Source organism: Odocoileus virginianus, chromosome 21 (genome assembly GCF_023699985.2).
Source record: "Odocoileus virginianus isolate 20LAN1187 ecotype Illinois chromosome 21, Ovbor_1.2, whole genome shotgun sequence".
Lineage (NCBI taxonomy): Eukaryota > Metazoa > Chordata > Mammalia > Artiodactyla > Cervidae > Odocoileus > Odocoileus virginianus.
The window spans coordinates 49,537,107-49,551,558 of NC_069694.1; the positions used below are offsets into that span (position 1 = coordinate 49,537,107).

A 14,452-nucleotide genomic window follows, 5' to 3' on the forward strand; every position below is an offset into this window, starting at 1 on the left:
GCCTCTTATTAGCTTTGTTATCTTGGGCACCTTACCTAAACACTTGGCTTCCATTTCTCTACCTCTGCAGTGGTATAACTACCCACTTTATAGATTGTTTAGAGGATTCAGTGAATGTATACCATGGAATGCTTAGAACGATGTGTGTTGTTCAGTCGCCGAGTCATGCCCGACTCTTTGCAACCCCATGAACTGCAACATACCAGGCTTCCCTGTCCTTCACCAACTCCCAGAGCTTGCTCAAACTCATGTCCATCAAGCCAGTGATACTATCCAACCATCTCATCCTCTGTTGTCCCCTTCTCCTCTTGCCCTCAATCTTTCTCAGCAATCAGGGTCTTTTCCAACACGTTGACTCTTCACATCAGGTGGCCAAAGTATTGGAGCTTCAGCCTCAGCATTGTTGCAGGAAGGGAGACCCCTTCCAGGGCCCAAGAGTGGACTCTTGTCTAACACTTGGAAATGAGTTGTCTGAGGAGACACACACGCTGACAAAGCAAGGGACTTTATTAGAAAGGGCACCCAGACAGAGAACAGCAGGATAAGGGAGGGCAAATTTATAATAATGGCTTGAATTAAAGTGGTTGCTCTAGAGGAGATGAAAAGTGGTCAGGGCTTGTGCATATTTTCAAGGTGGGAACCGGCTGTATAGCTGAGCGGTATAGCTCAGCTCAGTACTCTGTGATGACCTAGAGGGGTGGGATGAGGGGGTGGGAGAAAGATTCAAGAGGGGACGGATATATATACATACTTATAGCTGATTCATATTGTTGTACAGCAGAAACTAACACAACACTGAAAAGCGATCATACTCCAGTTTTTTAAATTAACTAATTTATTTTTTTGCCTGTGCTGGGTCTTCACTGCTGCATGGGCTTTCTCTAGTTGCTGCAAACGGGAGCTCCTTTCTAGTTGCGGCACACAAGATTCTCGTCGTGGAGACTCTCTTGTTGCTGAGCATGGGCTCCAGGGTTCACGGGCTTCAGTAGTTGCGGTTCCCAGGCCCCAGAGCACAGGCTCAATAGTTACGGTGCACGGACTCAGTTGCTCTGCAGCATGTGGTATCTTCCCAGAGCAGGGATTGAACCTGTGACCCCTGCACTGACAGGCAGATTCTTAACCCCTGAGCCACCAGGGAAGCCCTATGCTCCAATTTTTTTAAATAAATATTTTTTTTAAAAAGGTGCAGCCAGTATCATTTGCAGATGGATTAATATAGAGTATGAGAGAAGAGCCACAGAGTGAAAACTCTAAAGTTTTGTCCTCAGCAAATGAAGGAATGAGTTGTCATTATTGAAATGGAGAAGCAAGTACAGAAGAGAAATTAAAGTGTTCTGTTTCAAACATATTAAGTTTGAGATATGTAAGTGACATCCACATCAGGCTATTTATTGCGTAGGCAATTTTGTATACTGCACAGCACTGCAGGAAAGAGACTCAGAAGAGTATTTTTTTTTCTTTTTTAACTTAAATTTATTTATTTTTAATTGGAGGATAATTGCTTGACAATAGGATAGTGTTTTAGTTTGGTGTTACCAACATGAGTCATATTTGAGGCCAGGGGACCGTCTAAATGAGTGTGTGCTAGAGAACGGAAGCAGTCTTAGGACTGAATCCTTGGGCTGTCAACATTCAGAGTCTGGGAAAGGATGTGCCAGTAAAGTAGAGTGAGCAGTCAATGAAGGAGAAAGAAAACCAGGAGAGTGTGAAATACCAGAAGTCACATGAATAAAAAAGGAGGGATTGATTGTCACAGCCAAAGGCTTCTAGGAGTTTGAATAAGATGAGGATTAATAAACGATCATTGGATTTGGAGGCTGTTGGCAACCTTTAAAAGAATGGGTTCAGTGGAGTGTTGGGGATGAAAGCTATAGATTTTTTAAAAAGTGGGAGGCGAGAAAGCATGACAGTGAGTTTAGACAACTCTCTTGAGATTGACTGTAAGGAGCGACAGGGAAACGGGACAGGTGCTAGAAGGAGAAGGCTGGGGACTGGGTATTTGTACCCTTTCCTCCCACATTCATAGGTTGAGATCCTACCCTTCAAGGTGATGGTTTTGGAGGAGGTGATTTGGGGAAGTGATTAGGCCTTGAGGACAGAGTCCTCATGAATGGGATTAGTGCCCTTAAAAAGAGGTTCCAGAGAGACACGGAGAAAAGATGCCACCTGTAAACCAGGAAGAACACCCTCACCCAACATCAGATCTGCTAGTTCCTTAATCTTGGACTTCCCAATCCCCAGAACTATGAGAAATAAACTTCTATTGCTCATAAAATACCCAGTTTATGACATTATTGTTATATCATTCTGAAAGGACTAAGAGATATATGGTTAAGGAAGGACTTTTTAAGATGGAAGCTATAATGTTTGTATGCTGATAAGAATGATCCAGCAGAGATGAGGAAATGAATGATACAGAAGTGAAAGAAAGTGTTTACAGGCATCATGTCCTAGAGTAAAGAAGGCAAGATAGATTTGAGTATATAAGTGGTGATTGGTCTTAAACATGCCAGTAGGAGTAGAGAGAACACATGAGTTATAACACAAGAGGGTTGGCAGATTTGGGGAAGAGAATAAGGAAGCTCTCACCTCACTGACTATTAGTGAATTCAGAAGCCAGGTCATCAGTTGAGTAGAGGAGGTCAAAGGGGCTGTGGCAGCTTTAGAAAGCAAAGGTGTAAAGTAGCTGGATTGTCTGGCCATGCTGAGGATCAGCTTCAGGCTATGGTCATAAATTTAAAGTGTTACAGTTGTGTGTTTTCCTCCAGCCACATTCATTTGCTTAGGTAGAAGCCCAGGTTAGGCAGAGAATTAGATAAAATTTGAAAATATTAAGTGACAATAAATAACATTCATCTTCTCCTCCTGTGTTCAGAACCCACTGAAAGACAGACGTAAAAGAGCAACCTTTATTATTCTAAAACAGGAGAACGTAGCTTTAGGTTTTTGGGCAAGTAGTTGGAAAATTCTTCACGCATCTTGTTGCTGCCAGGCCCCTTCCCTTTCTGTAGAGCAGGGAGGAAGATTCAAAGAGAGGAAAGAAGAAGGTCTGCGCCTGCGGTGCCATTCCCATCAGAAAACTCACTCCACTCTCATCAGGGAGGAAGGAGGGAAGGGTGGGGAAAGAGGCTAAAGGTGAGGGACAGGTGGCTTCAAAGCTGGGATCGCTGGAATCACCTGGGGATCACTGGTATCACCTGGGCATGGTAAGGAGCAATTGATGCCTGGGCACACATCCAGAGATTCTGATTTTACAGGCCAAGGGTGCCATCTGGGCATCTAGATTTTTAAAAAGCCTCCTCTGGTGATTCTAACATGAGGCCAACATTTCCCCTTAACAGTAAACATGGTTAGACTTGCCAGACAAATATGGCAGAAGGAGAAAGTGGCAAAGGAATCAAGGATGCTTATTAAAAAGCTGTTACGTTGATGCACCATGGAATTTAAAGGGGCAGGTGAGGACATGAGGGACTGATGGCATAGCCAAACAAACAAACAAAACAGTAGAGCTAGCAGACAGTGTGGCTATCCCCAAAGTATTGCAGAATCACTGAAGCTGGACTATCCAGGAAGAAAGCTGGGAGAATAGGAGATAAAGATCAGAAAATCAAATGGCAAGTTCTGACCACGAGAGTGACTAAGGTTGAGCATACAGCAAGCTCACGGGAGACAAGGAGGCAAGAGAGACAGGGTAAATCATGCGTGCTGGGTAAATCATCAGTATGGAGCCTGAAATCACCAGGAATGATGACGGGAGTCATTGCGGCCATAGCAACCTGGAATCCAGAAGACAGGTGCAGGTCCATGGTACTCAGGGGCCATGAGCTTCACCAGCATCCTGGTGGATCTATTTTGATATTGCTTTCTTTTTCTTTCAACAGACAACACAATTCCATTCTCACACAGTAGATGTGTGAGAGGGAGGGTAAGAAAGCGGGGATAGATGATCCAAAATGTTATCTTCAGGTATTGGGATCAAGAAAAAGGTTATATCAAAAATTCTTTTCTGAAAGTGCTTGAATCTGCATGTTCCACTGGTAAAATGAAGGAAAGATTGATGAAATATTAATAAGCCCCGAGCATAAACTGTAAGAAAGTTCAGGTTTTTCCCCTCCCCCTCCTCCTGACGGTTCAGCGGGTGAACAGACATGGAGCATTTGCGCTCGGTCTTCCCTCGACCTTGAGGAGTCCACTTGGATCGGTTGACTCTTACTCTGCTTTATTGTTGACATGTAACTATGTAGGCGTCAATCACTTTTCATTTGTTTATTCTGCTAATTCCTCACCTCGGGACGTTTCTCCCTCTCCCCTTCCCCTGCCTTTTGCCTATCTCCCAATTTGCTATGCAGCAGTAATTTCCCTTTACACTGCGCCTGCCAATTGCAATGCCAGATGGCTTTGGTTCTGAGTCCCCTCACCCAGCCCCCCTTGAGAGCAGCTGCCATTGTCATTGCTGTGAACACATCTCGGCTTTGAACCCATGGCTGGGACCAAACTTGATGCTCAGCACTGGGACGGGCTAGCGTTAATGCCAGGGACTACGGAAACTGCACACACTTTTCCTTTCTGCTGCTCAGCAACAGAACAGGCTCTTTAGCATTTTTTCAATCATCTGTGTATTGAAATCTCATTGTGGAGTTTAATTCCTTTACCACCTGACTCAGCTTCCTCGCCACGAAGTTGCCTTTGCACCATAAACTCAATTAGAACCCCATATTTCCCATCCTGAAAACAGATGTGAAAAAATGTGGGGTATGTGTGTGTGCACATTTGAAAGCCTATCTTTAGAAATCCAGCATACACACTGCTTTGTCTGTGCCCATATATTTTCATTTAAACAGGTTCACTCAACAAGAAAAACACAGTTTAGTGCATATTTGGACAAGCTTTCTCTTAAGTCAGCCACTGTGCAAAGATAAAGGAATAGAATTCCTTTTTTAAAAAAAATCTTGACTTATGCTATATTGGTTCCATCACTAAAATTCTGTTACTGTGACACCATCTTAGAAGATTTTATTTTTGAGTCTTCTGTGATGGCAAGTCAGTCGTGGGCCTAAAAACCCGAACAAAAAGACCCCTGAATCAAATACCGTGTAGACCAATATGCATTTCAAAGGTACTGCCACGTAGTCAGTGGGTTAGGGTTTTTGTGTTGTTTTCTTTTTCTTTCTTTTTTGGGGGGTGGGGGAGGGAAAGGGGCTCTCTTTCATGTTAATCTAATTGTGCATAACCCAGGCACAGTTTGCCATGTAGGGAAACTTTCTCTTCAGCGTCCGTCCCTACCACACACCCGGGGCCCCCTTTCATTCTTCCCCTTCTGAAGTCAGAGTGCTCCCCGGGCAGACACTTGGGAGAGATTCCCAGGATGGTGATGTATTCGGCTTTGCTGCTGAGGAATTTACTATCCCCTCACTTGGCAGCAAATGAAAGTGGGTATTAATTTCTCAGAGTGCTGGTAGAAACGCGAGAGCAGGACTGCAAGCATGATACCCACCCAGATCTGTATGTGATGCACAGCAGGCTGCCGTTTCAAAGGAGGGAGAGGAAAGACAATGACAAGAAAGAAAAGATTCCCCTGAGTTGACTTTCTCTGCATTTTGCATTTAGGTTTTGGAGAGAGATGCGAAAGGTTCGGGCCCTGAGCGGAGTTAAATTATGCAGCTGTGGGGACGCCAGGCCCTCCAGAATAGGATGCTTCGTTTAGATTTTCCACAATGCTATTGAAGTGCTTATTTTCCTCCTGAAGAGACACAAACAGATGCAAACTTCTGTAAACACTTTAGAAATGAATTCAGAGAGTTTGGCCTCTCAGCAGTGCTCAATAGCTGACAGAAAAATGTCTAATTAGTGCAAGTGGAAATAATAGGGCCACTTGGATTCCTTCCATCCTCCTCCAAGTCTACTTTTCCAAGGAACTCAAAGGGCCTTTGTCTGGCAGGTCACCCTCTCTCAGGCTTTTGTGCTTCAACCCTTTAAGAGTAGAAAGGGGAAAAATAGATGAGGCAATGTTCTCTGCTCAAATATATGGCGTGTTCACGCGGGACACAGAATAGGGTGTTTGCAGCATCCTTTACAGGTGCTCGGGGGGATTCCTCCATTGGCCACAGCCAAAAGCAGCTCGCCCGTGCATGCTGAGAAAGCTGTCTTTCAAGCACCAGCTTTCCTTCACCAACTGCCATGAAGCCTGCTCATTTTCCTTTTCTTTTCTCAGTTTCTAGTAATATCACTCCTTAGACAGGGCAAAGAGAAGAAAGAAATTAAAAGAGAGGCTTCACTATTTTCTGAGATAAACCTTAGCAGTGTTATAGGAATGATCTGTTATTTCCTTTTTGCTCTATTGAAAACTCCACTGACATTTATTTTACGAGTCTATCTTCGTTTGTTGCTATTTTGCCATACGGGGTAATGGGAGCACAGGGATTAAATTCTCTTCCCTACTTTGTACCCCTTCATCTATGAAGCACCCATAATGTGCCAGGATCTGTGCTGAACATTTGACTCACTTTTCTTCTAATTCTCAAACAGCACTAAAAATCGATATTATCCACATGTCACAGATGAGGAAATTGAGACTCAGAGAGGTTAAGTAACTTGCCATGGCAAATGAACAGAAGACCCTGGACACAATCCAGATACTTATGGTTTCATCTCAGACATTTTTTATCCCTAGAAGCGAATTAGGATCATTTTTATATCTCTAATGTCCCTAACTCCACCTAATTTTTACTGTACCTTCTTGAACTTAAGAAATACAGTTTTGAGTGTCATTTGGGGTTCAACTTCTATTGATTTCTTTTCCTCTTTAGTATAGGCTTCTTTCATGCCTGCTAATTTTTGGCTGGATTCCAGGTATTACAAATTTTACCTTATAATATGGCAGATTCTGTGTGTGCCTGTAAATATTCTTGAACTTTTTCCTGGAACTCAGTCGAGTTAGGAAATAGTTTGATCCATTTTAAGCTTGCTTCTAAACTTTCAGAGTGGGCCAAGAGCCACTTTCTCTGAAGTTAATTTTGTCTCACTACTAAAGCATTACATTTCTGAACATCCTACCCCATGCCCTGTGAACGACATGATTTCCTACTCTGGCTGGAAGAAATACAAACTACATGAGGCTTGGGGATTGTTTCCTCTGTTCCAATCAAGTGGTTCTTTCCCCAGTCTTGGGTGGTGTCTTTCCAAACATGAGCTGATCAGTATTCTGAAGATTCAAGGGGACCTTCTGCAGATCTCTGGATTTCTTTCTTTGTGCAGCTCTCTCCTTCTGGTACTTTGCTCTGTGAACTCTGGCCACCTTATCTTCCACAGACTCTTAGAAGTTCCATCTCCTCAACTCGGGAAGACCACCTCACTAGACTCAAAGAGCATCCTTTCAGCTGTGTAAGGAATGCCCAGTTGGAATAATCTCCAGTTAATCACCAAATTATCATTTCGTCTCATGGTACATACCAGCTTTCACTAGAGAGGTTGAAAATACTGAAATTAAAGGTCATCTCCTGGAAAGTTTTCTTTCCCTTATTTTAAAATGCATAACAAGAACACTCTTTTCAATTGGGATTTGTTTTTATTTGCCCCTGTTTTTCTTTTTTTCTTAGAAATGTTTTAATCATAATACAGGATACAGCTTCCTAAGTACCACTGTTTGAACTCAGTAAGTGAAGAGTTCAAACTCCAAAGACTCAGATTCCTATGCCCAGATTCCTGTGCAGATTAGGCCCTGCCCAGAATCACCTTGATCAGACACAGAGGGGAAGCAGAAGACAGACTGACCCTCAAGAGACTTTAGTTCCTCAAGTATTAGCTGAGGTTGTGAAGAAACTGAAGTTCTGTGCACTGTTGGTGGTATTGTTGCAGGAAGGGGGATCCCTTCCAGGGCCCAAAACTGGGCTCTTGTCTAACACTCAGAAATGATTATTCGAGGAGACACGTGTGCTGACAAAGCAAGAGATTTTATTGGGAAAGGGCGCCCGGGTGGAGAGCTGTAGGTAAGGGAACCCAGGAGAACAGCTCTGCTGTGTGGCTTACAGTCTCGGGTTTTATGGTGATGGGATTAGTTTCCGGGTGGTCTTTGGCCAACCATTCTAATTCAGAGTCTTTCCTGGTGGCGCACGCATCGCTCAGCCAAGATGGATGCTAGTGAGAGGGATTCTGGGAAGTGGACGGACACGCGGTGTCTCCTTTTAACCTTTCCCAAACTCTTCCGGTTGGTGGTGGCTTATTAGTTCCGTATTCCTTATCAGGATCTCCTGTCATAAAACAACTCATGCAAATGGTTACTATGGTGCCTGGCCAGGGTGGGCGGTTTCAGTCAGTGTGCTTCCCCTAACAGTATTGTAAAGTGGTGTCAACTCTATGGAAAACAGTATGGCGGCTCCTCAAAAACTTAAAACTATAACTACCATTTAATCCAGCCATCCCACTTCTTGGTATATATCTGAAAGAAATGAAAGCAGGGCCTCAAAGAGATATTTGTACACCCATGTTCATAGCAGTGCTATTCACAATAGTCAAGCTGTGGAAGCAACTCAAATGTCCACTGACAGATGAATGGATAAACAAAAACTGGTATATTTTGTTATATTCCATACAACATTTCAAAGGAAGGAAATTTTGTCACATACAACACAGATGAACCTTAAAGACTTTATGCTAAGTCAAGTAAGCCAGTCACAGAAAGACAAAATCTGTATGATTCACTAGTATGACATACCTTAGAAGAGTCAAATTCATAGAAACAGGAAGTAAAGCGGTGGTTACCAGGGGCTAGAGAGAAGGGAGAAAGGGTTTGTTTAATGTGTATTGAGTTTCATATTTGCAAGATTAAAAAGTTCTGAAGATCTAATTTACAACAATGTGAATACACTTAACACTACTGAATGCCATACTTAAAAAAAAGCTAAGATGGTAAATTTTATGTTCTGTGCTTTTTACCACAACAGAAAAGGGAAAAAAAAAAAATGATAGAGATTTGAGTTCCTTCCTGCCTGACCCTGACCCTTTTGACTTTGTAACTTTGGAAAGTCGGCCTCTCAGTCTCCGTTTCCCTACCCTACTTAGATTTTGTAGTTACTATAAATATAAGTGAAATCATTTGTGTGAACATTTTTCATAAACTATATGGTCCTACAAAGATGGAAACCATTATTGTCAAGGAGGAGAGGGAGGAGAATCAGCCCTGGAGAACAGACCTGCCTCTGAACATTGCATCCCACGTAGGTACTCTTACCCAGAATGGGAATGAAGAGCAGAACTACACATCAGGCATGCACCTCAAGGAGAAGGGGCTCACTGTGGCTTGCTGAGTCCCCTCCACAGGGTCACGAGCAGGGTGACAGGAATAGAGCTGCTGTTTCAAAGAACGGCTTAAGAGAGCCTGGCAGTGGCAGATGCTGCACGTTCTGCAGATAGCAGCTGAGGTTGCAAACCAAAGGGCCGTATTGTTGTGCACCTAATGTAGCGGGGACTCTTGATCAGAGACTCCATGTTAAACAGCTGGGCATACATGAAGCTAGCAAGTTCCTTTTCTACCTTTAAATTTATGTCTTACAAATGTCAAATGACTGACTTGTTCTCATTTTAAAACTTGTGTTTTTCAGATTGATGGTTTACTTGACAATCCTCAATAGAAGTTTTGAGCATTTCAGTTTTAGTTAGGCATTTTTGGTTGAGTTAAACAGAGGCACACAAGCAAATGCATAGAATAGGGTGTACATTATTATGAAGATACACATGGGATGATAAAGGAAGCCTGTAACTCTAATAATAGCATTGGTGAAAATGTGGATCTGGATTCACAGTCACATTCTCGGATCTTCACATGGGTGTTATACATAAATCTAGCTTAGCTAAACTCTACTCTCTGCTTCTTCCTATCCTGTAGCAACTGGAAAATTCTGTGTTTCTTAGTTTAGATTGATAAATTCATTTTTCAATCCAGGCCACAGAGTCATGGGCTAGGTATGAGGTAGGTACTCTTAAGTTAGCCTTCAGCTGGTGGTAAGATGGGGAGAGGGGATCAAGGTCAACACAAAATTGCTGCTTCAAAGGCAGGAGCTGTGGGCAGAGCAGTTTCCTTTAGAAAGGGTTATGTGTGTTAGGTGGACTTCCCAGATGGCACTCGTGATAAAGAACCCGCCTGCCTATGCAGGAGACCTAAAGAGATGCAGGTTCGATCCCTGGGTGGGAAAGGTCCCCTGGATGAGGGCACTCTAGTATTCTTGCCTGGAGAGTCCCTTGGACACAAAGAGTCACAAAGGTTTCAGACACAACTGAAGCGACTTAGCACACAGCACACATGGTGTGTTAGGTAATGATTAACATTGGGGTCTTTGGGCAGATTCCATAAATAACAACCCTCTTACCCTCCTAAGAAAACAAAAGAGTTAGGGAGACTCTAGAGATTAAATATTACCTTTAATTCTGACAAAGGCTAACTTGGAAGATACAGCTAGGTTTTAGGGCAAGGGGTTCTGCTAGATGAACCCCAGAATTATGCTGACTTCCCCATTCAGTCACAGAAATTACCAAACCAAGCAGAACACCCCACATAGGATGGTTTTCTAGAGAAGGCCTGACACAGAAGAGCAGAGAAGAATCCCTGTTTCCTTCAGACACTCTGATCCCCAAAGAAAAAACTGAGGAGCTAAGCAATGCATGCCCAGTTTCTTCCCAAGTTTACCAATCAAAATCGTCCCCCTCTCCTGGGGCAAAATAAGTAGAAAGAGGCCAGGAGTGCTACAGTAACTGAGCTCCCTGCACATGGAAGGAAACATCAAAAGGAGAGAAGAGATATCCCCTTAACAAGTGGTACTACTATTAATGTCACAATTTCAACAGTGATCAACTAAGAACAAAAGGACAAATAAAAGAGCACATTATCACTTTTTAAACTTAAAAAACAGAGTAATAGGTTAAAAGCCTTAACAAGAATGCATTAGTTTGAAAGAGAAGGATTATTGTGGTGGCTCTTGGTAGCAAGGTGTAAATGCAAAGAAATATTGAGCTGGCCAAAACATTCATTTGGGTTTTCCATAGGATGTTCTGGAAAAATCCAAATGAACATTTTTGGCCAACCCAGTAGGATTTGGAGTCAGAATGGGAGAAATAATTCAATTGGATGATTAAAATACTGATTTTGATAATTAGTTAAATAGAATCTGCCTCTTTGGATTTTTGGTGATGATTAAATAAATTAATACATATAAAGCTCTTAGCACTGTGCCTGGTACCTAGTTTTGCCCAATAAATGTTAGTACTTATGTGATGAAGAAAGCAGTGTTTCTATAAAAAGATTGTGGTAGGAAGATGGGCAATGCTTACAATGCTTTCTAGGCTTCATATGTGAACTAACAAGCCCAGAAAACATTCTACTTGATTTAGTTTAACAAATGGGTGATAAATTCATTTATGTTATCAGTTGTTTGACTTTCAATGTCTTTAGTGTAATAATGCCTTTAATATAATATCTTAGGCTTCCCTGATAGCTCAGTTGGTAAGGAATCTGGCTGAAGGTCCGCTGGAGAAGGGATAGGCTACCCACTCCAGTATTCTTGGGCTTCCCCTGTGGCTCAGCTGGTAAAGAATCTGCCTGCAATGAGGGAAACCTGGGTCAGATCCCTGGGTTGGGAAGATCCCCTGGAGAAGGGAAAGGCTACCCACTCCAGTATTCTGGCCTGGAGAATTCCATGGACTGTATGGTCCATGGGGTTGCAAAGAGTCGGACACGACTGAGTGACTTTCACTCACTGTATACCTTAAAAGCACTAAATATGGTGTTTTTCCATAAAACTTTGCCTCATTTAAATCTCTATTTCTCACTCTTTGTTATACTTTCATGTCTGTTTCTTATTTTATTCATCCACTAAACATGATCATATAAATATAAAACATTACCTAGAATTCTGTATCTCTTACTAATTAAAATGTAGGTAATAAATAAAGCAGGGTGTTATGAACTGATGTGGAAAACTATTCTAGATGTTATGATGACTGAAGAAACCAAATAGCACAACAGTATGTCTAGTGTAATTTCATTTAGGAAGGAAAGGAAGGAAAAGAAAGAGAGAGAAAAAAGAGAAGAAAGAAAAAGGGGAGAAAAGGAGAAAGGGAGGAAGAAAGTAAGGCACAGCAAGGAATCAATCAATGTCTAAATATATAAAAGGGTAGAGGAAGTTCTGGAAAGATCTCTGAGAAACCATTATCAGGAAGAACAAGAATGAAATTTGTGGGAGGCAGGGGGAAAATAAGGTAGGGCGTCTGGAAGCAAAGGGGCATATTTAATTTTGACTCGGTATTGTTTGGATTTTTAATAACAGGATATATGCATGTTATCACCTCTATAATTTTAGAAATGTAACAGAGAAAATGGAATAACAAATAGTTTCTCCCACAAATGAATTGGGATGACGACGATTATGACTGTCTTTGGGTTCAGTCGCCTGCCGTTTCCTCTCCTAGATCTAGGCTTTGTTGTTGTTCTTTTGATCGCAATACCTAGACTAGCCTGGTCCCAAGGCTGCTCTCTTTTCTGCCGGGCACGCTTTCGGTCCTGTTGATGGTGTCCGGTGGATGTTCCCCGCAGGCGTCCCTGAAAGCCTGCATCCTCGCCCGGGACTGCGCCACGGCCGCCGCCGTCGTGTTCCTGAGCGACCGTCTCCTGTACGGGCTCGACGCCTCGGGCCAGCTGCTGCGGGTCGCCAAAGCGCTGCACAGGCTGCAGCCCGCGACGCCCATCGCCCCGCAGCTGGTCGTCCGCCAGGCCCGAATCTCGATGCACGAAGGTAGGCGTCCTCTGGCGCGCCCCCCACGTCCCGGCGGCGCCCGGTCCGGGGCGCGTCTGCCCCCGGGGCTCCTTGACTTCCGCGGGACCGGCGGGAACCGAGGCCCGCGGGCCTCCCGTTGCCGCCTCCCGCGCTCCCGCCGGCCGGCCTGCCGCGGCGCCCTTCCACCCGCCTCTTGCCAGCACAAAGGCCCTGGCATAAAGGGTTTCAGAGCCAAAAGCAATAGAGAAAATTGTGAAAGGGGGTGGAAAATACTAATTGGAGCTTTTGTCGTCTAACAAATCTGTCCCGCTGCTTTCAAACAGGGGTATCTGAATTGCTATACTTCTGACCAAAGAGCCTTTAAAAAGCAGATTAGAATTCTACTATTTTCTCTTAGCTCTCCTGTCTCCTTTCTGTAGGGCCACTTGACTATGCTAACAATAGAGCTGACAAACCCACTGAAGTAATTTGAGATTTTTTTTCCATCACTAGGAGCACCGGTACAGTACCTGATTAGGCCTTAAAGTATCTTTTTTTTTCCTTCTGTCACTCTGAATGAAATGAAAAATGAGGCTGACGTTCTGAGGCTGTAATGTAGAGGAGGGCTGGTGGGGGCAGGGGCCTGCTCTGTGTTACAGCAAAGTTCACTTCCATAGAATTCTTGAATTATTTAAATTACTGATAACCATAAGATTTAGAAACCTGTAGCCTGCTGTACTCATTTCCAAGACTGAAAGGGTAAAGGACAAAAATAGAATGCAAGTTGCCTCTCCCAGAAACAGAACTGGCTCATTTTTAAAACTGAGTTTAGTTATTGCTATTGTTTTAATAACTCTGGACTTGAAGAGGTTAAAATATCTTTTAACTACTTCATTTCCTTTGAAAAGGAACTGTACTGACTATACTGAATGAGACAGTTGCTGAATACAGAGAGGGGAAGAGATAAAAGGACATGAGAGAAATGGGCTTGTGGAGGCTAACTTTTCAAAAGCCCAAGCTCATTCACTCTCAAGTTCTTGCAGCTGTGTGTAAATTGTACCCGGGTCTTATTATATAGTTTTCTTTTTTATTATTATTATATAGTTTTCTAAAGTAACTACATCAACAGAGTTGAACTTAGGGGAAAAAAAAGTCTTAATTCAAATGTCCATAATTGGGGACATTTTTATAATGTTTGGGGTTTATCATCTTTAAGGTATGAGAGAAACTTAACCGCTAATATTCCTTCTGACAGCATCAGATAGAATGATGTGTCAGCAGAGCAGAATGTTCTATGGTGAGGGGGTGGTGGCACCCAAAAATGAGGGCTGGGTGTGGGCAGGCAGTGTTCTAATGTTTGTTCTCATTAAATAGAACTTGGAACAGAGGGCATGTTTTATAATACACTGATTTGCTGTAGTGTGACTTGTTAATCAAGGTCAAGTTGGTAGGCAGGCGTGTTGACAGCTTTGCTTTACACAAGCAAATAATTTTTTCACTTATTTGGTTGGTTGGTTGGTTGGTTCTCACACCTCTAACCAAGGTAGTATAGAACTTTTCTCCTGATGATGGGTTAAGCCTTGATATCATCATGAGCAGTACACTTCTCTGCCCACATATCATATGTCTAAGGTAAAAGTCCTAGATCCTATTCTCCAGCAGTTGGAGTTGTCATTTCCTCAAAGATACTGCCAGAAGTACCTGAAGAAAAC

At 42.9% G+C, this 14,452-nt stretch overlaps 1 protein-coding gene across 10 annotated transcripts in view; it reads left to right on the top strand.

Moving 5' to 3' along the window:
* Positions 1-14,452, top strand: part of ALPK1 (alpha kinase 1) — a 124,655-nt gene that overhangs the window by 87,344 nt on the left and 22,859 nt on the right. For all 10 annotated transcript variants that reach the window (XM_070452284.1, XM_070452290.1, XM_070452289.1 and 7 more), the window contains one exon: positions 12,581-12,779. In XM_070452284.1, coding sequence (XP_070308385.1) covers positions 12,581-12,779 — 199 coding nt within the window. The remainder of the gene's footprint in view (positions 1-12,580; positions 12,780-14,452) is intronic.